The sequence below is a fragment of the Corapipo altera genome, unplaced genomic scaffold, assembly GCF_003945725.1.
Source record: "Corapipo altera isolate COAL_440 unplaced genomic scaffold, ASM394572v1 2c, whole genome shotgun sequence".
NCBI lineage: Eukaryota > Metazoa > Chordata > Aves > Passeriformes > Pipridae > Corapipo > Corapipo altera.
In genome coordinates, this window is record NW_020884923.1 from 4,754,120 (window position 1) to 4,779,821 (window position 25,702).

A 25,702-nucleotide genomic window follows, 5' to 3' on the forward strand; every position below is an offset into this window, starting at 1 on the left:
TGTTAATGGTTCCATTAAAAGCCTAAGGGAATGTCTCCTTGCCCCTGAAGAGGACAAGGGTCTGAGCCTATATGTGAGCAAATTAATTATCACTGATATGTACCTGGCTCTACAGAGATTTTCACTTAGTAGTTCAATAACATCACAGCTCACCTTCATGCTTCATTTGAATTTTGCCATAGCCTTCCTTCTGTGCCTTTTTCCAAGCTGCTGGCCTCTGTGCCTGGATTTACACCAAGGATTAGGCAACTTCATCCTTTGCTGTGTACTCACTGCTACTCCTCTGCTGGTAGATCGGCAGTGATACTGGATGTGCATTCTGGCTTAAGCGTATTGTACAGACCTTGTCCTTTCTTTTGTCTTGTTGTTCCCATCTGCTTCTGTCTTTGCAACTCTTCTAATCCAAGAACACTGGAAGGTGTCTGAAAAACACCATTCAGACTCGCAGTGCTGTATAAAGGAAGGTACGGGAAAGACGTCATCATTCCCTGCAGATAGAATTGCTTTGTCTGTAAGAACAAAGCAGGTACCAGAATTTATTTTAGTGATAAATCTCACAGATTTTTATTTATTTGGGTTCATTCTATTCCATGCCAACCAACTCTGGGACTAGGGGATTTATGAGTCCTAGTAATTTGCGGTCGGGGAATCAATCCTATCAAAGGTGGGCAGATGGTTGTTTAAGGTAGGTAAATACTTAGCCATTGTTTAACTAGTGCTTTGTGGGGAGCATGCATGAATGTTTTCTGCTTCAGAGAACAGGTGTTCTCAAGAAACAGAAAATATTCCTTATCCTCTTCAGAAGAAAGCAAACGAACCCTATGGTTTACATAAAATCCTTTTATGTCCAGGGAAAGTAACTGATACTATGGACAAAATATATATATTCTCACTTCTCTCACCCTGTGCAGGTTCAGATGTCATTGATATTTATCCCCTAGCTAACGTGATAGAAGATACAAGACAGCTGCCACAAACACATGAGAAAAGCATCAATGCTCTGATTTACAACAGGACTCTTCACCAGCTTCTCACCATTTGCACTGAGTCAATACTGAAGGTGAGTGTAAGTTGTCACCATTTATACTGAAAAATAAAAGTCTCAGCTTTTTTGTTTTGAATAATTTATTGGGCGATTTGATAAGTTATTAGCGTTTATTATTCTAAGTGTTGGTTTTGTGGCTATTTTTGACTTCCAGGGAAGTGGTAGCCATGATGAACCCTATTTGGGTTCAGAAGATCCAACTTTTCTTTTTAACAGTGTGACAGTGATCATCAGAGGTATCAAGAACCTGTAGTTTTCATCAGCTGTTGGTAGGTTAGATGACAAGATTTGTAGGGAGAGGTAGCATCTTTAATTGGCCCAGCTGGTGATGTGTACCATTCCTGTGGAAAAAAGCTGGTTTGTGTATAGGCTTGTTCAGTTTATACACTCAGTAAAGATGTTATTTCTCACTCTAAACCCTGCCTTCCCTAGACCACAATGGCTACACCATTACAATTACAAGATAGTTTGGGGCATTTGGTGCTGCAGAAAATCAGATCCAGATACTGCATATGAAATCAGTGGCTACTTCATAAATCCAGTTGAATCTGAGCTATCCCACTACAGCAACCAACTTTTTAAGTCATTGCTTAAATTTCTAAAAGAATTAGATAATGACCAGAGATAGTTACTACATTTTTGGAACAAATGTTTATGTAAAGTCTGATTTTTATATTCTGCACCAAAATTCTAACTGAAACCATCCCTTCTAGTTAGATTTCTTTGCTTTTGCACTGTAAATACTCATTTGATTTAACATCAATCTCTCTGAATTAGCAGGGGTCTTTCTCAGAGCGTACATAGAGCCTCCCCTTGCCAGAATAACTTCTCTGGGGACAGGGACATTTTCAGGGAAAATACACTAGTATTTCACTAAAAGAACTTGGTAGTGTGCTTCTGTAACAGAGATGTTACAGAGATGTGAAACAGAGACAATGGGAAGGGAAAATTTGCTATTGACAGTCATTTCTCCAATTGCATTAGAACACATTGTGTGACAAGTTTTAGAGGATGTATTACAAATAATTATCATATTATTTTTTCAGGTCTGGGACCTAGAAACAGGATATCAGATATATCAAATCGAAGATGCACATGGGGTGAATACTGAAGTGACCTGTGCAGCCATCGAAATAAATGGTTTTTATGTTGCTACTGGGGCATGTGATGGTAAAGCAATTAAATAATTACTACATTTTTATTACATTTTTTTTAATGACATATTACATGAGCAGACAGAACTCTTTGTCTTGACTGTCTCAGTGACAGCAGAATTAATTTTGAATGCACAGCTGCCAGTCTGTGGAAAGGGTGTGTGGGGGGTGTCTTGGTTGGGTTTTATTTGATAGGTTCTTCACAGAAAGGCAATTTTTGGCTCCTTGGGCTCTGGTACTTTGATAGTCTGTTACTTTCTGGAAGCCTGTCTCCAAAGCTCTTGGTCTGAAAAGTTGTTTCCTCATAAGACTTAGTATCTAGATCTATAACTAAACAGCTGCAGATGGGAGGTTTTAAATTTTCTAGTATCTAAGCTCAATTTTATAGTGTCTGCAGTCACTGAACACTAGAAGATAGATATAGATAGATAGATATTTTTCCTTAATTTTTCACATCTGTTGTTTAGGGTGCATGAGTTTTAGGTAATGTGACAAGACCTCACCAATACACGAATGCACACTGAATTCTTCAGGAAGCTTTAATAATTTTATGATTTGTTAACATAACTGAATAATTCTCACATTCAAATGTTCAAGAGTACACACCTGAATTATTAAAATATATAAAATATATGAAATCTACCTCACATGAAGAGGAGATGATGGCCTTTTCCACACAGCATACTGGCTAATATTTCTTGTTTCTGCTTGGGAGCAGAGACTGCATTGCATTATGGATCTTAAGAGCACAACAGAAGGTGACTGCTGTCAAGTCTTACAAAAGGGAAGTTATATATAATCATTTCATCACTTAAGAAAATTCTGTAGCTCCTTCTCCTCAGTAGCTCTGTGGGGTAAGTCCAGCAATCAGGTCCCTCTGCTCATTGATGTAGCTCAGAACTTGAAGTCTTCTCACACTCTACTTGCTCCCTGATAATGCTATCCAGAACAGAAGTAAAGTAAGAAGAAGTCTTTTATCCTGGGCTGCAGAACAAAATAGACATGGGAAAAAAGATGGAAGAATGGAGGGCATAGTGGTAAAGGTGTTTTCTGGTGTGTTTTTTTGTCTCTAAGTCTGCTTTGCTAAGAAACACATACACTGTTGCAATTTTTGAAAGTCCAGTGACCTAGCTCTTGGATTTTCATTTTTTTTGTCTTTTCTCTGTTTGATCCTATTCAAGCTTCTGACTTTGAAGCACAGGGTATGGATGAAAGTTCATTCCCTTTTCTACATTTTGTCATCCCTGTGTAGGAACAGTGAAAATTTGGGAGTTTGAAAGTGGGCAAGAATTTAAAGCCTTGCCTTTGGCCCAGCACAGCGAAGATGAGCATCGCGTACTGAAGATAGTCTATCTGAAGGCTGATGAGAGTCAACATGCACTTCTTGTTTTGGAACAGAGAGGGGAGATGAAGATCATTCAGGTTTTTCAAATAGACTTTTTTTTTTTGCCCTAATTTCATTTGTTAGCCCCTAAATTTTGAGGTGAAATAGGACTTTTTCATTAATTAGTAGATGAACTTTTAGAAACTGTCAAGGAACAATCTAGTTTTTCAATGTCATCAAATTAGCTTTCTGCCTTTCTGTCTAGTGTTGAAATGTTCATTAGTCCATTGCTGGTTTTCAGCATTCTGATAATTTCTTTCCTTGTATTTGCTTTTTCATTTGTGATTGAGGTTTCAGTAGTTAGAGATCCTTTAAGGCCTTAAAATATTACTGTTGTTACTGTAGATGGTTTTTACCTTATTTAAAGTGTTTCTAAAGAGAATATTTTGGTGAAAAGATTATTTTATTTTATTTTTGTCTAAAATTACTAGGTTAAGACAGTGGCTTCTTAGGAACTGATACAAAGAGACACAAATCAGATTGACTTTCTGGGCTTGATTTTGAGCATTTACTCTGTGTTCCCTTCAGCTAAAACTAACAAGATGCATTTGCAGTTTACTATAATTTCATTTATATAGTTTCATAATAATTATAGTTTCATTTCTCATACAAACCATGTTTCTGTGGAATTTTCTGTCTCAAATTTGAATGTTTTACTTGGGACAAAATTCTTCTGAAACTTTAAATCTACTCTGCGCAAGGGAGCAAAGGTTGTCAGGAGAAGCAATAACTTTTAGACAAATGATACATTTGGGGAAAAAACATACAGGCTCTCATCTCAGTAAATAAGTTATCCTTTTGAGCCTCCTGCTAATAAAAAGCTGTTTCATACAGAGTTTGCTTTTGCTATTCAGACTTTTCTGAAATACTCCATCACACCAATTGCTCCCCAGTGTTATTACTGAAATTGTTAAACAGTTCATTTACTGTAAATTATGTAAATTTATCCCTTGACAAACAGGTTAGTGAGGAGTTCAATGTCCTTCAAGTCTCTATGAATCTAAGTACATTAATACTGTTTCACATATGTGCAGATCTACATTTTCCCACAGATGTTTCTGTGATAATGAGAAATACAGGTTGTTATTAGCTTTTTAAAAGGCTCCAAATATAGTAATTAGCAAGGTAAACTGGAGTAGCAGCCCAAAACATTTCATTCTTTGCAGGAATCCACTATAGATCTCTCAATTTTTAATCCTTCCCCAGAAGTGTTTCTTGTTTGATACACTTATTATTATAAGATTTACTAAAATCTTAATTATTTCTTCATTCTGGAGCTCAAGACATCTATGAAAACAGTAGAAAACCTCAGGAGCTGATTTCAGTAACACTTCTCAAAATGGACAGAAATATCAATGTTAGAGCAGGTACTATTTCTTGTAGTCAAAAAAACTCTCAAAGTGACTCCCAATTGCCTCTAGGAACAATGAGGAGAAATCAGTGACTTGGGGCTGCAGCTGAACTGTGGCTTCTTCTCTCATACAATTGGAACAACCACCGGTTTTGCTGGATGTTTTGGTAGATGTGAACTGGAGAGTAGCAATGTTAATGAAATAAGCAGCTATAAATAAGAGACAGCTTATTTTAAGGAGGTTAGTTAAACTGAGTAAAATTAACAGCTCCGAACTCCACAGCTGCACAGCTTCTAATATAACAGCAGGTAACTTAAGGTGAGCTGGAATATCTCTGGATGAAACTTCAGTTTGCATTGTAGGCATGTTCTAGTTGATACCTGTAACAGGTTTTGTAATTTGGCGCAGAAAACAAGCTTTGGATACACACTTGCTATAATTTTTTTTATGACTAGAGAAATCCTTTTCTTCCTCTTTCATTAAGTCAGTTATTTTAATAGGGTAACTCAACTCAAACACATCTACATGTCGCATGGGTGCTTCCTGATGCAGTGTCTTTTCCACGAAGGAATCCAGTTGTATATCTGTTACTGAAGCCTGACACCTCACAAGATTTTTTTCCATCTATTCGGCTGCTGTCTAACATCAGTTCTCTGAGTGATGATACAGAGGTGAGAAACACTTCAAAGTTCCACATCATTTACAGAAGATTGGAAAATAAAATGTTTATTGTGCCCCCAAAGATTTAATGTTTTAGCAACAGGTTAAGAACCAAATAAGTATTGCCCATTGCAGTCTCTTCCAACATTTTTCATTCAATGATTCCGTACTTTTCAGTACATTGAAATAAATACACAAAAGGAGATGTTCTGAACATACACTTCTCATTCCTATAAAATATAGTAAGTTGAGGTTCTTAAATAAACTCTTCTAGAAATGAAATGCCATTTATACTATAGCTAGGCTGACCTTCAGTAATAGTGGCACATAAAGATCAAGTTGAGTATCAAAGTGATTCTATTTTCTCTTCTTATTGCTTTGGTAAAATAAGATATCAAATTCATGTTTCAATGGTTGACCGATTTAACTTGAATAGCCCCTGAGATTTAAGTCCTGTTTTGTAAAATTTCACTAACTCTGTAACAGATTGGATGATGTTTATGGAAAGGTTATTATATCTCTGTTAAGTGACTTATTCCTTTAACTTATCCGTAGATACCTACTTCTGATTAATCTTCAGCTCTTACACTTGTTTTTACATGCTCAAATTGCAATTGTGCTGTAAATAGCAGGTGAGGTTGGAGGCCCTGTTCTCTGCAGCAGGGAGTCTCCCAATATTATCACTCCCTGCTTCCTTCTGGTGCTTCTATGTAGCTCAAATACAGTAGTATTAGAATAGCATCCAAAATGCAGTTGTTGTAGACACTGTCTGTTTAGGCATTTTGTTAGTTTAACAGTTAAAACATTTCACTGCCTAGTGGCCACGTTGCTCCTACTCACACTTTTCTTTTAACTGTCTTTGTAGAATTTTGCACCATCTGTGGAAATTAACTGTTTTGCTGTTTTAAAAGTAGAAGGATGGAGTTTGATAGCTACAGGAAGTGCAAATGGTGAAATAATTTTGTGGGATTTTGGATCTGCCTCTGTGAGATGCCTGTAAGTATTGCTTTCATGGAGGCTGTTTGATCTCCAGTATTTCATACAAACTTTCCAAATGGCATTCTGGAAATTCTAAGATGCCCAAATAGAAAGGGTGATTGACAAGCAGGAGTTAAAGTAGAAATTTGTATTGGCCCTCCTGCCTTCCACTTCAAATTACTTTGCTAGCTAGTCCTGACAGTGCAGGTAGGAGATGTGATCAAGAGAGAGAGTCATTTAGGGAAGGGATTATGTAATTAAGAATAGTGTTTAACCTAACTCAGCACTGCCACTGAAGGAAACTCTCACTATGTCAATCACTCTGTCATTGACTGGAGGCTGCTACTGAGCTGTAGAAACATCCTTATTTTGGAAATTTTTGTGTTGGGAGGACAGCTGGAAATAATGCTGCTTCAGATGATAATGCCAGATGTTCTACATTATCAGTATCACTGGACATACCTAGAAGACTAGGAATCACATTCAATGAGGAGAAAACTGATGTGGTTTTGGAGGTTTGAGATTAAAGATCTTTCACAGAAATTGACAAAGAGTGCTCACTCTTTGGATGGTTCCATTTACTCTTACTCACATTAAGCCTACATCAGTAAGGTGAACAATGGCAGTGTTTTTGGCTAGACTCAGTGCTGCAGCATGGAAGTATTCCTGTGCTGGTGAAGGAACACATGCCTTTTAAAACCATAAAAAGTCAATACTTAATTATCCTACCCAACAGTTTCACAACATCCTTAAGGTGTAAAATTGGCATGTTTGTGAGAAAATGAGCTGAGTCTTTCTGTACCCTGGGAAATAATCAAAACTTAACTGCAGTTCTGACTCTGACTCTTACTTTGTATTTGCCTCCCTATATATGAGGCAGGCAATTCATATGGATACATGGAAGACAGGAAAGTCAGTGCTTTGTAAGGAGAGTTCAGATGACTTTTTGAATACTGGGAACAAGATACTATGCTAACATTAACTTAGCTAGTTAACTTCAACATAGGAGAGTTTATTTGTCTCTTCAATACTAATTCTCAAGAAAATACTTGGCTGAATGAAATTTTCATCATTCCATCTTCACTGACATTAATCCGTCATAACTGATTAACTGATTCTGAAAAACTGTCTAAAACTTAAGCGACATGTATTCTGGGAAATGAAAAGTTTAATTTTTTTAACTAAAAATTAAGTTAGAAATGTTTTCTGGGAACAATACACAACCTATGTGACATATCTTGTACAAATATCTTTATTTTCAGGCATGAAACTAACGAAGACAGCCAGGATTCAGTTTCTCAAGAATCTGGAATCAATGCCATGTTATTCCTTGTACATAGTGCTTTTACTTCCAGGTAACTCCATGCATTTTATCTTCCTCAGGGACAGGCACAATCACTTGGAATTTTGTTGTAGTAAACAGATGTAGTGTTTGTCTAAGATAGCTGATTTAAATTGGGATTTTATTTGTATTTAATCAGTTCAAGTCCAGACAGTTAGTTGGCTTTCCCATCCTGAAACCTTTGTAATGCTTATCAAACCATATTACATGTTCTTTTTTCCACTCAGATATCCTTTTGTCCTCTAAATGACCTCATAAGTCTCAATTCTATTGAAAAATTCAACAGAAGTTAGCTTTTGCCAGGCATCAGTTTTCCTATGTACTGTAGATTCACTTGCTCTTATCTCTGTGAGATAACTGTGTGACAGCAGGCTTTTTCTTTATAGTATTTTTTCTTTATATGTATATTTTTATATATATTCTTTATATATATATATTTCTCTTTTTTTTTTAAGTTTGTAGTGTCAAGTTTCATCTTAAAACAAACTAGAAGCTTTCATAGGCTGGTAGTGTTGGATGAAGAAAAGAATTTTAGACAAATGTGCTCATGTTGAAAGAAAGGCATTGCACCTGTACATAACTTCAGAAGTGCTTGTCTTCCAATGGATATGCAAAGGCAATGGCAGCCAAAAGGACTCAGTATGGTTTAAATATTTATGCAGCTTTAATCTTTTAGCAATTAGGCAGCTTTTTTGCTTTCATGAGTTACAAAGCTGGTCTTATCTTGCTTTAAAACCTTCAAGTAGCTTATGCATTTACTACATGTAATAGCATGTGCCACTTAATTGAACATAAATTCTCTAAAATGACTTTGAATCATGTAGGCTTAGGATGTATTGTATTTATTAGGAAGGTATCTGGATGAATTTGATCATACACATACACAAAATGTTCAAGCATGCTAGCAAGTCTGTAAAATTAGACACTTAAAATTGCAAAGTCATGGTCATCTGACCAAATTTAAGTAGACTACCCTATCTGCATACTTTCTAGATGGGTTTTACATTATCCCACTTATTCAAATACTCTTCCCCAAAACAGAGCAGCTGTGACATTATGTGGAAAGGATCACTCAATAGCATAGTCTGAACTTTTCTTGACTTGGAAACAAAAATGGTAAAGACCACATCCAATTTTTTTTCCTGATTTTCTTCCACAAAATCTTATTTCTGAGAATTTTTGTAACAGATTGAAAATAAGTTTCTATAATTAATTAAAAACTATTTGCAGAGCAAAGCACTGTGTAAAATGAAAGGGAACAAGCCATTGGCATGCAGTGAATTTTTCCCCGTTACTTCTTGAGGATGAGTTCCACTGTTACTTTTGATGTACTATGGATTTAATCTCCTCAAAACTCCTGACAGGAGAGGTTGGCTGTGTAATATGCAAATATTGCCAAGTTACTTTGATAAATATACAAAACCAACAACCCTTAGTCATAGAATAATAGAATCAGCTGGGTTGGAAGGGACCTCTGAGATCATCAAGTCCAACCCTTGATCCAACACTGCCTTTGTTACTAGACCATGGCACTAAGTGCCACATCCAGTCTCATCTTAAAAACCTCCGGAGACAGAGAATCCACCACTTCCCTGGGCAGCCCATTCCAATGCCTGATTACCCTCTCTGTAAAGAATTTCTTCCTAATATCTAATCTAAACCTCCCCTGGCACAGCTTAAGAGCATGCCCTCTTGTCTTACTTATAGTTGCCTCGGAGAAGAGACCAACCCCCACCTGGCTACAGCCTCCTTTCAGGGAGCTGTAGAGAGTGATGAGGTCTCCCCTGAGCCTCCTCTTCTCCAGGTTGAACAACCCCAGTTCCCTCAGCCTCTCCTCACAGGACTTGTGCTCGAGTCCCTTCACCAGCCTCGTTGCTCTTCTCTGGACCTGCTCCAGCACCTCTATATCCTTTCTGAACCGAGGGGCCCAGAACTGGACACAGTACTCCAGGTGTGGCCTCACCAGTGCTGAGTACAGGGGAAGAATCACTTCCCTGGACCTGTTGGCCACACTGTTCCTGATCCAGGCCAGGATGCCATTTGCCTTCTTGGCCACCTGGGCACACTGCTGGCTCATGTTCAGCTTCCTGTCAATCCAAACTCCCAGGTCCCTCTCTGCCTGGCTGCTCTCCAGCCACTCTGTCCCCAGTCTGTAGCGCTGCATGGGGTTGTTGTGGCAAAAGTGGAGGACCCGGCCCTTGGCCTTGTTGAACCTCATCCCACTGGAATCAGCCCAACTCTCCAGCCTGTCCAGGTCCCTCTGAAGAGCCCTCCTGCCTTCCAGCTGATCGACACTCCCCCCCAACTTAGTGTCATCTGTAAATTTGCTGATGGTGGACTCAATCCCCTCATCTAAATCATTAATAAAGATATTAAATAGAACTGGGCCCAACACTGATCCCTGGGGGACACCACTAGTGACCGGCTGCCAACTGGATGCAGCCCCGTTCACCACCACTCTCTGGGCCCGGCCCTCCAGCCAGTTCCTAACCCAGCACAGAGTGCCCCTGTCCAAGCCGTGGGCTGCCAGCTTTTTCAGAAGTATGCTGTGGGAGATGGTGTCAAAGGCTTTCCTGAAGTCCAGATAGACCACATCCACAGCCTTCCCCTCATCCATCAGGTGGGTCACCTGATCATAAAAGGAGATCAGGTTGGTCAGACAGGACCTGCCCCTCCCAAACCCGTGCTGGCTGGGTCTGCTTGCTCCCTTGTCCATCCTGTAGGTGTTGTGTGATTGCACTTAGGATGATTTGCTCCATAACCTTGCCAGGCACTGAGGTCAGGCTGATGGCCATGTAGTTTCCCTGGTCCTCCTTTCAGCCCTTTTTGTGGATTGGCGTGATATTCGCCAACTTCCAATCGTCTGGGACCTCCCCAGTGAGCCAAGACTGTTGGTAGATGATGGAGACTGGCTTGGTGAGCTCTTCTGCCAGCTCCCTCATCACCCTTGGGTGGATCCCATCTGGTCCCATAGACTTGTGGGGATCCAAGTGGCTCAGCAGGTCGCTAACTGTTTCCTCATGGATTACAGGGGAACTATTCAGATTCTTATCTCTTCCTACAAGCTCCAAAAGCCATCTGTCCTAAGGACAACCTGTCTTACTGTTGAAAACTGAGGTCAAGAAAGTGTTAAATACCTCAGCCTTTTCCTCATCTTTGATAACTATGTTCCTACCCATGTCCAACAAAGAATGGAGGTTCTCCTTGCCCCTCCTTTTGCTATCGATGTATCTGTAGAAGGATTTTTTATTATCCTTCACAGAAGTGGCGAGATAAAGTTCAAGTTGTGCCTTCATCTCTCTAATTTTCTTTCTACATGACCTAACTATATTCCTAAACTCTTCCTGAGTAGCCAACCCTTTTTTCCATAATCAGTAGGCTCTCTTCTTTACCCTAATTTCCTTCAAAATCTCCCTGTTCAGCCAGATCGGTTGTCTTACCCATCGGCTTGCCTTTTGGCACACTGGGACAGTGTCTAATCAGTCTTGTCAATTCAGGCTATATTTTTCTGCTTTATAACGCTGGGTGATGTTGATTTCCAGTTATCAAACAGCGTCTTCAAGAATGTCAGTGATCTTTAATACTTTCTTTCACACAGGAAAAGGAGTTCCCAGCCCTCTACTGCTGTGAGGGGTGATGTCAGTGCCATCCCAGAGCATGAGAGCAGTTCTTTGAACCCACATAAGGTAGGTATGATGGCTTCATGGATTTGGTAGCAATCAAAACAAATTTCTGTTGTCATTTCAGCTTTGGTTTTAAAGTCCTGTAGCTTACTAAAATGCCTCCATAACACTGTGCACAAAACAAAATATCAGGAATTACAGAGAAATGAACTTTGTTCACCTAAACTGACTGAGGTGGGCAATTAAGAATACGTTGTCAGTCAGCTCGCTCTGTGATACAGAGGATAGCTGACTATCAACATGTTTGTCAGATGCTTATCACTAGCAATTCTGAATTTCAAATGGGGGGTATAGAAAAATGCAATGGAGAAGGTAAAACAATCAAATCATAAAGTACTGAATAAAAGCAAAACCACATCTACATTGCAGCCACACCTGCTTGGATGCATTCTTTCAAATGACAGTACCTTTTTTTTTTGATTTACCATTAATATGCCAGTGTCTCAGTCTGTTGATTGAGACATCTCTCTATTTTTACTAAGGATAGCATTACGGGTTTTGTGACACTTTTTGCCCTTCTATGCCAGAAGAACATGCCATATTTGCAAAGCAACAAAAGATAAGTAGGCAAAATCCTGCTACATCTCATATTCTTACCAGCATTTTGTTTCAGGGCATGCACTTCAATAGATTCCCAAGTAGACATGGCCTATCTGGCATCTGTAAACTAAAGTATTCAATGTACTGTGCTGTGTAGTCATTAGAATAACAAAATGGACAGTCATTTGCAGCTCATAAAGATTCCCAAAAGCCCCACACATCAAGCTTTACATATCAATAAGTAGGATGAGATTGAAGTGGCTTGACTTCTTCTAAGATACCTCAAACACTCCTGGCTGCATAGTTTTTCCTGCCTTATTTTACTTGGCAATTTTTGAGGCTGATTACTGTCAGCCTTGGGGATCCTCAGAAGCCTGTAAAGTAAGGCACAAATGAGAGACTGTGACAATTCTCTTATTGAAGATGCAGATGTGAGTAAATGTTATTGGCATTTATGCACTTTGTTAATTTTTGCTCAAGGCAGTAACAAGACTATATGCATGTTATAAATGAAAGAGACCTAGGTTACATTTACATGATTGTAAATTATTGACTTTGCTTGTCCTAAGTAACTATTTCTATTCAGCCAAATTTACATTTAACATGCTCCTAAATTCCTGTTAATTTAATTTATGACTTTTTCTTCTCTTATTTTGATTCTCTTCGAAGGAAGTGCATCTTGTCTTACACTCAGTGGAAATCGGGGGAATATCTGAATCCTCCAACTAAAAAAATTAAATTCTTAAAATAATTTCAACTAGAGAACTGTTCTGTAGTTACATCAAAGTTCCATTTTCTAATTCTGTTACATTTTATTCCTTGCTTTTAGGAAAATGTGGAAATTGATAAAGTTAATACTGAAATAACAACAGGTATGAAAAAATGTTTTTCGTTCTCCGTGTTGATCTGTGAGTTCTGCTCAGATTACTATGGAAACTGAGTTTGTCTGGCAAAATAATTGGGATGCCACTAGTGGATGACATATCATCATCTGCTCCCTCCTGATTTGCAGTTATTTCGCAAAAGCCAGGCCAGGATGCAAGATATGCAAGGCCTTAATTGCTGGTTTTTTCCAAGTAGGCATGATGACACCTTTCAGAATTTTTGCAAATGTCAACTACACAGACTTTTCTTCCACATAAATATTCTGGCAATGAATTATTGAAATAGAATAGCAAGAGCCAGCTTGAGTCAAGCATGAGCGAATGGCCTCACAGACAAAATCCTCAAAAGTGGGTGAAATGTTAGAAGGAAAAATCTTCTCATAATATATGTTCTTAAAAAATCATAAGAGAGAGCCAAGTGCTTAAGAGTTAAAGCTGTGCAAATCGAGTTGGTGAATTAGCAAGAAGCAAATCCTCTAGATTCTTCTGAATCTTTTAGACATCCTCTGATGGAAAGTAGAATTTACCAATAACAAGAAATTTGATCATCTGCAATATGAATTTAAGATTAATTTATTTGGCAAAAAAAGCATGCCCTGAGACAAGAATATTCCTAAGCCTTGTAGCTGCCCAATGAAACAGACACTCCTGTTAGATCTTGCATCCACTGAATGAATGTCCACTTGACTGAGGACCTTCATGGGACCTGCCAGCATCTCCAGCTCTGGGGAATTCACAGCAAAAACTCAGAAAAGGTTCTCTGTGACCTGCACCTTGCATTTAGCAAGAGTTTTGGACTGAATAAATAAGTATAGAAAAAATAAGAATAGAAATCTATGCTTCCAGAATTGATGTGCCATCTAGTTATGACAGCCTGTCAGCTGTCCTGATGACCCCTGTCTTGCACTCCTTCTCCACCCTCACCTGTGCTTGCAGTTTCTATAAAATCAATGGTTCTGCTCTATAGAGGTTCCCTGCGTCACAGAGCAATAGTTCTGGTTGTTTTAGATAAAATCATGAAGATTGTTCTGATTTCTTTTCACTTGTCTTTATCCATACCTGTAGTGTTTTCAAAGTAATGCTATCTTGATGATGTTTATTTTGAAATTCACTTTTTTTTCTAGTGTTATGTAATTTTTGTGCATTCAAAAGCAGTACTAAAAGTTTTTGATAACATTTATGATCATTTGTGTTCCAAAGCAGAAGACACAGCTACATCTGAGAATATCCAATACCCAAAGATGAATGTACAGTCATCCAAGGCTAGAGTAGGACACTCACCAATACTGGCTTCTGCTCATGAAAGTGGCTGTATCCGCCTATGGAGTAGTCAGGTAACTAGCTGAATGTCTTTGGGTTGGGACTGGACCACTGAGAAGATGATTCCACTAAACTTTGGAAAATTGCATTTTAACTAGCAATTGCAGCAGCAGACATTTATTGCATTTTTTGCTTATTAGTTTCTTCCATGGACACAAATGAGTTCTGTTTCAATAACTGTAGCAGGGAGTAATGGCAAGTAGAAAATGAAGAAACATGATTTGAAATAATTGAAACTGATTGTAAAGTTAAGTGAAAGTCTAGAATTTGATTTTTCACTCACAACATTTGCCTTCTAAGAAAGGATGATAGGCAAGGCAGTGTCCTACTCACAGAAGAGGAGAAATGTGTCTGGAACATTGCACAAGCCAGCTAGCTAGCTCTAGGAGGGTTACAAACTAGGAGTGAATAGTATTCTAACACATAGTGTCTACAACTATTATGATCTTGAAAAGCCAGTCCTGCAACTGAGTGCTGAAGGCTTAGTTGTCATATCACCTCAGATTTCTAAGACTCTATTCCAGAAAACTTGTTACTTTAAATAAGAGGTACAAAGTAAATACAACAAGAAGGGGAAGTCATATGATAGGTAATATTGGTCATTCTGGCAGACAGTGATCATAATAGGTCAGCCATGTAAGGCTTTAACAAGAATCCCAGCAAAGGCAAGTCATAGAAAGAATTTTTCAGAACGAAAAGGTAACCTTGCAAAAGTAGAATATGATGGTAAATGTATCCAAATAGAGTATGTGTGGGCTTTGTTGTGTTTTTTTTAATTCATCATTGATATATTAGTCTGCTTAGATTCCTTTAGGAATCTCCAAGTTCAGATGACAGTGATGTCATCACTGGCATGATTTTAATCATCATTACATGGATGACAGAATCAAGAATCTCCTTACCAGCAAGACGTTCTCCCTCATGTTCTCCCAAACCTGAAGAGGCAATAAGGGAGAAAGTCTACTGGTGCTTACTTGAAAAATATAGCAAGTTGGTGAAGGAGACATCATGGGCCCATTCGCAACAAGAAACAACTTTTCAGTAGCAAATGAGGTACATAGTGATGATATTCCACAGCAAATGAGGGGTAAGTGGTGAATTAGGGGTAGGTACAACTAGACTGGATTGCCTGAAGAATTAAATAGCTTGTTATTTTGATGTACAAGAGACAGCAATCCAGAAGAATACACCACAGCTGTCTTGGTCATTCAGTAGATTTAGGAATTTATCTTTTTTGGAAGCTGTCTGAATAGATGTGAGTTCAGCAATACTGAATAGATAAAATCAATGGCACTGGACCTCTCATGCATTATTATTTTTAATGTAAGTATTATAAGATAAGTATGTGGTGTTTACTTATGTATGTATGTATTTATTTATTTTAGGGAGACTTAATGAAAGAACTTTTGCCATTTTCAAAAGAACCCCCAGGTCCTCTGACAGTACTATGTACAGACATCTCCACTAAAATGCTTTTGGCAGGCAGTAAAGGTGAGTAAACATCTTCAGGGCAGTCTGTAGGACCGCAAAATATCACGCTGTAAATGTGCCAAAAATGTGGAAATGAAGGTCCAAATGTTGCCGTATTTTTTCCATCAAAGCTATAACTGAATAATTGAAAAAGTTGTTCTGTCATATAAAAGGATGGTAGATTAAAGCTTAGCATTATAGCATTATCAGTAGCATTGTTTTCATAAAAGATATTACAGTTTTTTTGACTCATGTGCCCTGCATATACTTCCCATCTAAATTATGGTATCAATACCAAGGGCAAAGATTACTGCTAAGAACAAGCAAAAATTTCAGATCCACAGTAATAATGCTAAATAAAAAGCTGCAGCTGGGGCTGTACCAAGAGCCATGATTCTGACACTGTTACGGAGTGCGCAGCAATGGCTCCAGCAGTACACTGTCACTGTAGAAAAGCACTTGTGTCTATGCTAGCAGCTCATTGCTAGACTTCTAATTTGACACCAAATCTGTCTTTCATTTGGCAAAATGTCCAAGAGTTTATCTGCTGTCTGATTCTTGTCCAAACCTTTAGAATCACTGGCAATTTTCCATCTCTGGGTCTGTCATAAGAGATTTTTTTACTTTAATGTGTCACTTTTCTTCTCAAATAACTATTAGAACTGTTTTCTACCAACTTCCTGCTCTTATGCTGTAAAAAATTGGATGGAACAAGAGGGTTTTTTTCCCATTTGTTTCAAAACTGAGCCACAGATTGACACTGAAAATGAAGAGGAGTTTCCACCCTCTCTAATTCAAATCACTAAATGAGTTCAGAAAGGCAGCATGCACTGAACAGGATTTTAATTAGTGCTGGAAAAGTATCCACATTATTACCTATTCATTTGATACTCTCCCTTTGCCTTTTTGTGTTTGTGTCACTGTGTATTTGTTTTTCATGCTTTTTGCACTGTTCTCTGCAATGCTGCTACCAATTCCTGTTCCAATTACAGATTTTTCCTTGTTAGGAAAAGGTCAACTTCTCTGCCAGCCTCCTTGCTTGCAGATGTACAGTCCTAGAAATCAGATGTGACCAGTATGAAAGTTGGAATTACACGAAAGATTCCTCTGTCTAGTAGCAGAAATGAGAAATGAGGCAACTTCATAAGGAAAGAGGGAGCCTAGGCAGGAAACTTAGCAATTGTGGGTCACAAGGAAAGTGGTTCTTTGATTCTTGTTTCACGAGTGCACTAAAAGGTTGTAAAACATTAAGCTTTCATTATGTATACAATTAAACTTTGTCCATTTTACGAGGATTGAAAACCAATTTAATCCCCAGGAAGCTTTTGTACCTCATCTGTGCAATAGACAACTGTCTTGGCAAGATGACTCTTATTTTTCACTCATGTAATTTAAAGAAAAAACTTTATGTGTTTTCCATTTCAAACCTCTCCAGTCAATTACACATTGCTCAAAATGAGTTTATACATTTCTTTGCATATTGATTAATTAATAGTCCATTATTTCTACTCTATGCTTGACAATGAGATAGTGACATTCATTGTAAAATGACTGACCTGTAGTCCCTGCTTTATTCTGCCCAATGTTTACTAAGAGCAAACGGCAGCAACAAGTGAATGTGTAGCACTAATGAAATTTGTTGATGTTTTACTTTCTCCTTTCTTAAACAGAGGGATATGTTATCTGCTGGAACATTGCCTCATTCTTAGAAGATTCACAAAATAAAAAAAAAGTAAGGAAAAATCTGTCAGATTTTCTTAATTTGAACATTATACCAAGATAAGAGAGAGAAAAATGGATTCAGAGCTCTAGAGAGACTAAAGATATTTCATGCATATAAAGATCATGTGTTGTGCTTGAAATAATAACTTAGTGCTGTGAAAAACAAGAAAAATATAATTAAATGGTGTTAGCATTATTCCATTGTGTTCCAAGAAGGTACGTTAAGAATAAATTTATCCACGTCCCTTGAGCGGCGTTTCTACCATATGCCATTTGCAGGCTGTTTCATGGAGGGATTACTTTCTCATCTCTTCTAATTTTCAGAAAGACATGGTGATAAGTCCACTAAGCTAGCAACCATGGTGGGATACAGAACTGCCTCAAATGTGGTTATGTTGCTTTTTTCCCTCAGCAAGTAAAGGAGAAGCTCTGCTGGAGGGCACACAATACTGAAGTGGTTGACTTATTTCATGAAGAGGAGAAAAATGTGGTAGTGACAGCATCCATTGATGGTTCTGTCAGGTACAAAAATGATGAATACTTTTACTGCTATGGCAGATCAGTTGAACTGTCTTCAAAGTTCCTCTTCTTGCTGGACTTGTATATAGGCTAAAACTTAAAATAAAAATAAAATCACTGAAGAAATTTTGTGTAGATCCTGCTCTGGTGGCATCACCTTACTGTAGGAACAATTCAGGATATTGGTACCTTTACTCCTCAGTTTCATAAATATAAAGTGAACTGTTTGTTTGTTTTCTGTTTTTTACAACAACCTTCTGAAATTTTTTTTACTTTCAAATTACATTACACAGTGAACTTCAATCTCTTTGTTGTTCTTTTATGACAAGCATACTGAACTCTAGAACAGTGCTCAGAACTTGTTATTGTAGACAAGTATTTTCTCACTTTTGTTCCACTTCTAAAAGTATCCATTTTTCCATTCTGTCCTTTGGCACTGCTTCTACTATGTCTGTAGGATTTGGCATGCTGACAGTGGATACTATTTTGGTTACTTTGGACAATCTAGGAAGTTTGAATTATCAGACACCAGTCGGTTGATTTTGCCTCCTGATGTTAAGAACTTTACTGCTATAATTAAAGAGGAAAGCAAGCCTATGGAAAAGAAGGTTGAATATCCTCTCATGCTGGACAAAGACAAGTAAGATCTCATTCATGTATGATTGGGGAAACAGTTTTGAAAATATACTTTAAAAGCATCTTTCATCTGAAGGTCAGAAAAATATTACTACTGTGAGTTATTTAGAAAAATCCTTTTCAAAGTTGTTTTTTACCCAGCATGGATAAATCTTTTAATTGTTATGACTAGGTGACAGTCATGATTAGGTTCAAGATTTGAATTCAGTAGTAGTGATGACTAGATAATTGTCTCAGCTTTTAGCCTATTTATAGTCTGTATATTATGTACACTGTTCAAGTTAGCAGCCTGTTACTTTCATATTCCAGAAGTTGCTATACTTCTGATGTCCCCAAAAACATATTGAAAAATCTTAATGTGAATAGTTTCAACCAAAACACAAATCCTTCTAGAAGAATAAATCAAATTTAATCTTTCCGTTTAAAAAATTGTCATCTAAAATTTGATGAGATGTTTATGGGTACATTCATGTACACGGATAATGGATTCACAGATCACGACATTCTGAAACTGGCATAAATGTTGTGTGTTTGATAGCAGCATTGGACTTTTCTTCTAGGTAGAGTTCTCAAGGGATATGGCTTAGTTATAACTCATTGGTCCTTGGTCCTTGGTCCTCTAATTTAAGTCATATATCTAGTCCTGAACTCCCTGGTTCATTAATTAGTGGGTTGACCAAGTGAACATAAACACTGACGAAGACATCTTCAGCAGCAACACACACAAGTGTCTTTAGTAACAATGTAGTCCAAATCTGGGAAAAAAAATATTTCAGGGCTTAAAAAGTCATGCATGCTTTAGTGGTAGGATTTCATATAGCGTGTGCAGTATGAGGCTGTCTTTTAACCAAAGCACTTTGGGACAATGGAAAATCTCTAGAGTGTTTTACTGTTACCCCATTTAATTCAGTATCCTGCTAACACTTGTTATCCCATGGAGTTCTTGCTAATATGAGTAGTCTCACTGTAGTTAGAACAGTAACTCATCAATAGAGAGAAGTGCTTGACTGTGTTTGAAGGACTAACCCCTGTAGTCCTTTGGAATAGTCAGCAGCTAGTTTGAAATCTCTGAAATCAGGGACTATCATTAAGTCAGCTAGCCTTAAAGAAACTTTCCATTAATTACATGTCAGTGTCAAACTGTGACGGCTTTTTGAGGATTCTTCAAATATTTCAGTAAAGGAGATTGGCCATCATACATTTAAACACATTAATTACACAAAGAGCAAGCAAATGAAAAAACCTTAACTGTGTAGAGAACCGGGAAAAAAACCAGCCACATGCTGCTGTACCCTCCAGCAGATCAATACATCTAACTCAGTGTCATCTGCAAACTGAGGGAGCACTCAATCCCCTCATCCAGATCATTGATAAAGGTATTAAACAGAACTGGCCCCAATACTAAGCCCTGGAGAATACCATTTGTGACAGGCTGCCAGCTGAATTTAATTCCATTCATCAGCACTCTCTGAGCCTGGCCATCCAGCCAGTTTGTACCGAGTAAACAGTACACCATCCAAGCCATGAGCAGACAGCTTTTCCAGGAGAAAGTTGGGGGAAAATATTCCCCAAATGTGCACATACCCCAAAAGGGCACAAACTCAGCTGAGTACAGTTTAAACAAGCATCTCAGATGATCTATTGAAAAATGCCAGCATGTAGATAGGCCCATACAGATGAACAGTCTCAATTTCTCTCTGTAGTTCATAATTCCTTAGCTTATGTGATCTGACTTAATTTTTCTGATTATAAATGAAACTGTGCACTATCAGACACTCTAGATAGTTTCTTCTCACGACTAAGTTTGGAAACCAGATAAATAAGCAAGAGAAACCTTTGTTACAAAAGTTGTGTTCAGGAATTGTAGTTAGAACTGATGGAAATCCTGAAAAGCCATAAGACAGTGAGCACAAGTGTTTTTATTAACAATAAGAAGTGGTTTTATTAACATGTCCTGCCTTCTACTGCCTTCTACAGATGACAGCCAGTTCTTAAACTGACAAAGTGTTAATGAAGCACTTCATAACACCTATGAACGTCCTAATATAAATTATATTGTGAAGATATATGGAGTAATTTATATTTTGAAATAATTTCATTTTGGAACTAGATAAGAATGTTGCATTCAAAATCATCATTTTGATAGGAACATGAGATTTTTTTTTTGTCTTGTGTGTACAGGTGGAAGTCCCTGACCAGATTACCTTTAGTTTTAGAAAAGGTTCAACATAAAAATGTAATTCAGGACTTCAAGTTTTTCCAAGCTCTGGCTCCTGAAAAGGTAGCTAATGTATATGACAAATTTGTTTCTGTTCTGTGCAACATATAGGAAATGCAATTGTATTTCTCATTTAGAAATTATCTACAAATAACCCTATGTATCCCTATCATTCCATGGACAAGCTAGAACAAAAATGCATAAACAGAGGGATCTAAGAAACCTCCCTGGTTTTCATTCTCATTTTTCACATTTTCAAATTTCAATTTACAGGATAGTACACTCTGATTCACTCATTTAACAGAATTAAAAAAAACCCCAAACATACAATCCCAAATACAAACAACCACCAAAAAAACTCCACAACCTAGAATTTTCCCATATTTCAACAGAAAACCTAAATATCTTCAGTTTACTCGAAGGAAGAGTGAAAATACTAGAACAATAGACAGTGAATTCCTGGTTACACACAATAATTCTTTCAGGGTTCTTATGAAATCAGAAACCAGGAGAGTTCTGAGTTAGATTTCATTATGAATGCTTTCTACAACTCTAACTGAATATTGGTGGAGCTCCTCCATCTTTACCTGGCTCAGCCCTTAAAAGTCATGGGGACAGATAAAACTTTTTCTCTTGCAGTTGTAGTAGAAAAGGAAAAATGCACCAATTATATGGCCCCTGGCCAAAAAAAGCTTCCATTCACACCTTTCTGACCATTCTTTGCCAAAAGTTAATGGTCAACAGCTACTGAGGGGTATGAACTCTTAATATCCTCTCCTAAACTTTGTGGTACCATGAGTCTCCTGCATACCACAATCTCATATTCTAATGTGGCCAGCAAAGATCCAAAGAGTAGTCAGTGAAAAACAACATGCATCAAAGAGAGAAGGCAGTTTTCATTGGTCCCCTGCTGTCAACGGCTGTAGATACAGCACTGTGTAATTAGAAAACAGTATTAGTGGGGAAGAAATATGTTGATGCTGGTATAAAACATTAAATTTACCATAGCAAAGTCAGTGGTTTAGTACGTTGTCGGACACGTCAATAGAAATTGGCTTGGCTTTGGGTTTTACCAAGTCACTCAAAAAAAGGATTGTCTGGAGGTCTCGTAGCAGAAGATATTTGATACACATTAGCACTGGAGTCCCATTCTGACTGAGCTTTCAATGAGAAAAAGGTTTGATTTCCTATCATTTGCCTTAGAGCAGAACAAAACAGCGAGCTTTGGTTTGCACTTCAGATTGGAGATGTGCTATTCAGTGGCATTGATTAGCTCTCTGTAATCTGTTTTTCTGAAATGGTTAATTCCTAGTAATCAATGCACGTCAGTAATGCTTAAAATTGACAGACAGAAACTTGAAGATATTCCTTTAGGAATGTTTTACATTGTTGAAGATGTGGTATCTCTTAAAGTGTTACTACTGCAGCACACTCAGTGTGTAAGACCATGAGAAAAATGTAAGAAAATCTCTCCATATTGGACCATTTCAAAATAAACTCACATTTTGAAGTTTGAAGGAAACAAGAGTTCTTTGCAGTAAATCAAGTTGTGGGTGCTTTTTTTGTTTCCTTTTTGGAGGCCCAGAAATTGTCTTCTTCGTGTGAAATCACAGCTATTTCATGTAGAGGCAGTTTCATTTCCTGCCCTGTCCATAGGTTAATACCTAGGTAAGTCTCAGGATACATGTGACTGTGGATGAACTGTCAAGGTACCCCAAGTATTTTCACAGATTCAAAGCTTTCAGCAATTAGCAGAAACATTTTGTTCATCTGCATCTTTCCCAACTGGCTGCTAAAGTGTTTGTGATTTGCACAGCCTAACAGAAGAACAGCCAGACTGACAGCTGTGATGAAACTATCATCTGGGGGAAAGTCCTTACTCCATTACACCTTGGCTAGACTTGCACTGTCCTCTGCTAACATGCATCCACCAAACCAGACAAGTACCCTGAAAATTATTCCTTTATTGAGCCTATCCAAAATGTTAATAGGTGAGAGAACTAAGTGTTTAAAACTAGCTTTAACTTAGGTGACAAAAAGAATTTTGATGTTAATTATCTTGATTTTGTGCCCCTTGTGAAGCTGGAATTTTGCTGGTTGTGCATTTTCTATAGCAGAAGATTGATCCCCTTCTATGAAAAAAATGTTCAAGGCAGTTTTTACATCGTACAAAGAAAACCTGTGCATAAACCATAATCTCTACATAGCAATGCTATACATTTCTTCAGATAACATGAATGTTAACATGCAATTCAATAGCAGATGTAATGTCTTCATTACCTTTTGGCTTCAGCTAGTAATGCACTGACTTTCGCTTCCCTTGGTCAGATGGAACCTCAGGAAATTTTTGAGGCTGGAAGCAAAGAAGCTGGTGCAGTATATGGGATTCTTCCTATATATGAGGTGAGCACAAGTGTTTTCTCCTTTTTGCAGTGGCGCTCATACAGCAGAAGCCATTAGCAGTAGGACATTATTACAGTGATATACTCTGACATTCTATTGTTAACTGTCTGCTTCTCAATTTAATTTTCTCGTATGATTTGCATTACTACCTAACCAACTCCATCTGATGGAAGCTTGAGATTCCAGCTGAAGTGAGCATGCCAAAAAGTGAGTATTCCAGGCATTTACTTTTCCTGTTCAACCTCACATCATTAATTTTTTGCTCAAACTTGAATCTTTCAGCCAGCCCAAAAACTATTCTCATCTGCCCAAAGCTTTGGGTATTGTAAGGTAGTACTATTTTATGGGTACTATTGATTTGATCTATTGCAAACTGTCTAGCAAAGCTTCCTGGCTTGTTCCTTCTATGGAGAAAGATTGGAATATTCCATAGCCCACCTATCATAGGATGAAAAGAATCATCCCTAGCAAAGGTGCTGATCTCTTTCTATAGGGGGAACCTAGAGAACTAGCTTGGATAAGACTAATGGCTAGTTAGATGGGATGAATAGGGTACTCTGCAACATATGTATGACTTAATGCTTGTACATGCAGTTTGCAGAGTGTCTCAGAAAGAGCAAACTCAGGAGCACAATGTTCAAAAAGTTGGCACATTTGCTATTCTTCTGACCATTAATGTGCTTTGGAAATCTGTGTTTTGTTTTCTTTCAGAAAAAGAAAATAAAATACAGGGGGTCTTGTGCCTTGGTAAATTAGGAGCAGCAACTGCTCTGAAGCCAATGGCACTGCAATGGATTTACAATTAAGTGAAGTCAGACTTTTTTGTGAGCTACATGTACAAAAAATAATTTTTTGTCTATTCTGTTAAAAAATGTTATCACTCTGGTCTATTCACCTCAATATATTAATTAGTTCTTGAAATTTTCTAAAGGTCTTCAGAGGATCAAAGCTATGAAGTCCACTGGATGGACAATGGATAAAGATTCCAATGAAGATTAGGGTCAAGACAAATAAACATAGCAACCATCTTCATAAAAGTGTAATAGCAGATTCTTTTTATCATATTTTAATTTTTTAATATTATATTTTAAATCCATTTCATTATTAAGTAGAACATATAGAAATCAAATCTTTACTTCTATTCCAGTCCTTCATGCAGAGAACATATTCTAATAAAGCCAGTGTATGATTATGACTAGATACTCACAGAAAAGCCCATTTGACTCTACTTCTTGATGGTTAAGAAGGAAAAGTACCTTCCTATGATTAACTGCTTAAAGATTCTGTGATTCTGTGATTCCTTCCAATTGTTTTGTTAATGCTATACAGACAAGTCTTCAAATTATTATTTTAATACCTTCTAGTGCCAATATTTCGTTTGTTCAGAACATGCCTTGACGAGAATTGTTAGCAGCATGAAATGGCCATATTAACCAAAAAGTTCACTTTCAGCCGCTCAGATTCCTTTGAGTTTATGCTGTGTTAGAAATGCAATAACATGTAATAGTAGGAAAAATCTATTTAGATAAGATTTTTTTAAAATTAGTTTTTCTGGTCAGCTTACTGCCTGTCAGTTCAGGTTTATGGGGGAAATCCTGATCCCTTGTGGAACTAATTTAAATCTCAGCAATGCAGATTTAAAATAGTAAAAACCACTATAAATCAACTCAATTGACCCCAATTATTTTCACCATTTTATTATTATATAATACATACCAAGCCTAGGGCATGATAGATATGTTTAAGGGAAGGTTCATGTATTCAGTGTGTAATAAGGGTGAAAGTTTAATAGCATTATTTTATCATTACTGTAATTCAATATGAACTGCTTATACCTAACTGTTGTAAGAAATTTCAAAATTTTTAAAAGTTGCTCCACATATTTTATAATGATCAGAAAACATACTCCTTTTCAGCAGTTGCCAGTGGGTATTTACTTAATGAAAGACTAGTAACAATGTCATTCTGGTGGATTTTGAATTAATTAAATGTGCTAAAACCTACTTAATATCTTCCCAATTTTTATGATTGGACCCTGAATCCTTTATTTAAACCTGTGCCTTTAGATAGCATGAGAAGAGAACTGACAAATGTTGGAAACTGATATCCTCAACAACATTTAAGAAAGCTATTGCTTTCTTAAGTTTCTCCCTTCTTTCATAGCACAGTAGTGTCAGAAAGCTTTGTTCTTCTTGTGCTTTAGTCTATTTTCATCTAAACAGAGTCCAAATCTTTAACTAGTATGGGTATTAATAGCATCATATTGCAGCATCTTTCATCCTGGGCTGCCCAATGAGCTGGCATTCTGCTTGGGAAAGCACATGGTAAAAGGGGAAGGGATCTTGGGTTTATGTAAAAATCACTCCCATTGAAATCAGTGGATAGCCCATTG

At 37.5% G+C, this 25,702-nt stretch overlaps 1 protein-coding gene across 2 annotated transcripts in view; it reads left to right on the forward strand.

Moving 5' to 3' along the window:
- Positions 1-24,353, forward strand: part of WDR64 (WD repeat domain 64) — a 73,771-nt gene extending 49,418 nt beyond the window's left edge. Inside the window, exons 14-30 of one of the 2 annotated variants that reach the window (XM_027657398.1) lie at positions 912-1,060; positions 2,092-2,215; positions 3,452-3,621; positions 5,436-5,606; positions 6,461-6,591; positions 7,836-7,928; positions 11,514-11,601; positions 12,968-13,010; positions 14,223-14,356; positions 15,728-15,833; positions 17,483-17,544; positions 17,947-18,056; positions 18,511-18,693; positions 20,871-20,970; positions 23,236-23,310; positions 23,484-23,517; positions 24,242-24,353. In XM_027657398.1, the coding sequence (XP_027513199.1) occupies positions 912-1,060; positions 2,092-2,215; positions 3,452-3,621; positions 5,436-5,606; positions 6,461-6,591; positions 7,836-7,928; positions 11,514-11,601; positions 12,968-13,010; positions 14,223-14,356; positions 15,728-15,833; positions 17,483-17,544; positions 17,947-18,056; positions 18,511-18,693; positions 20,871-20,970; positions 23,236-23,310; positions 23,484-23,517; positions 24,242-24,309 (1,841 nt within the window). In that variant the 3' untranslated portion in view covers positions 24,310-24,353. Of the gene's footprint in view, positions 1-911; positions 1,061-2,091; positions 2,216-3,451; positions 3,622-5,435; positions 5,607-6,460; positions 6,592-7,835; positions 7,929-11,513; positions 11,602-12,967; positions 13,011-14,222; positions 14,357-15,727; positions 15,834-17,482; positions 17,545-17,946; positions 18,057-18,510; positions 18,694-20,870; positions 20,971-23,235; positions 23,311-23,483; positions 23,518-24,241 lie in introns of those variants that run through there. The other variant, XR_003530022.1, reaches the window with a different exon arrangement.
- Positions 24,354-25,702: the final 1,349 nt, after the last annotated feature.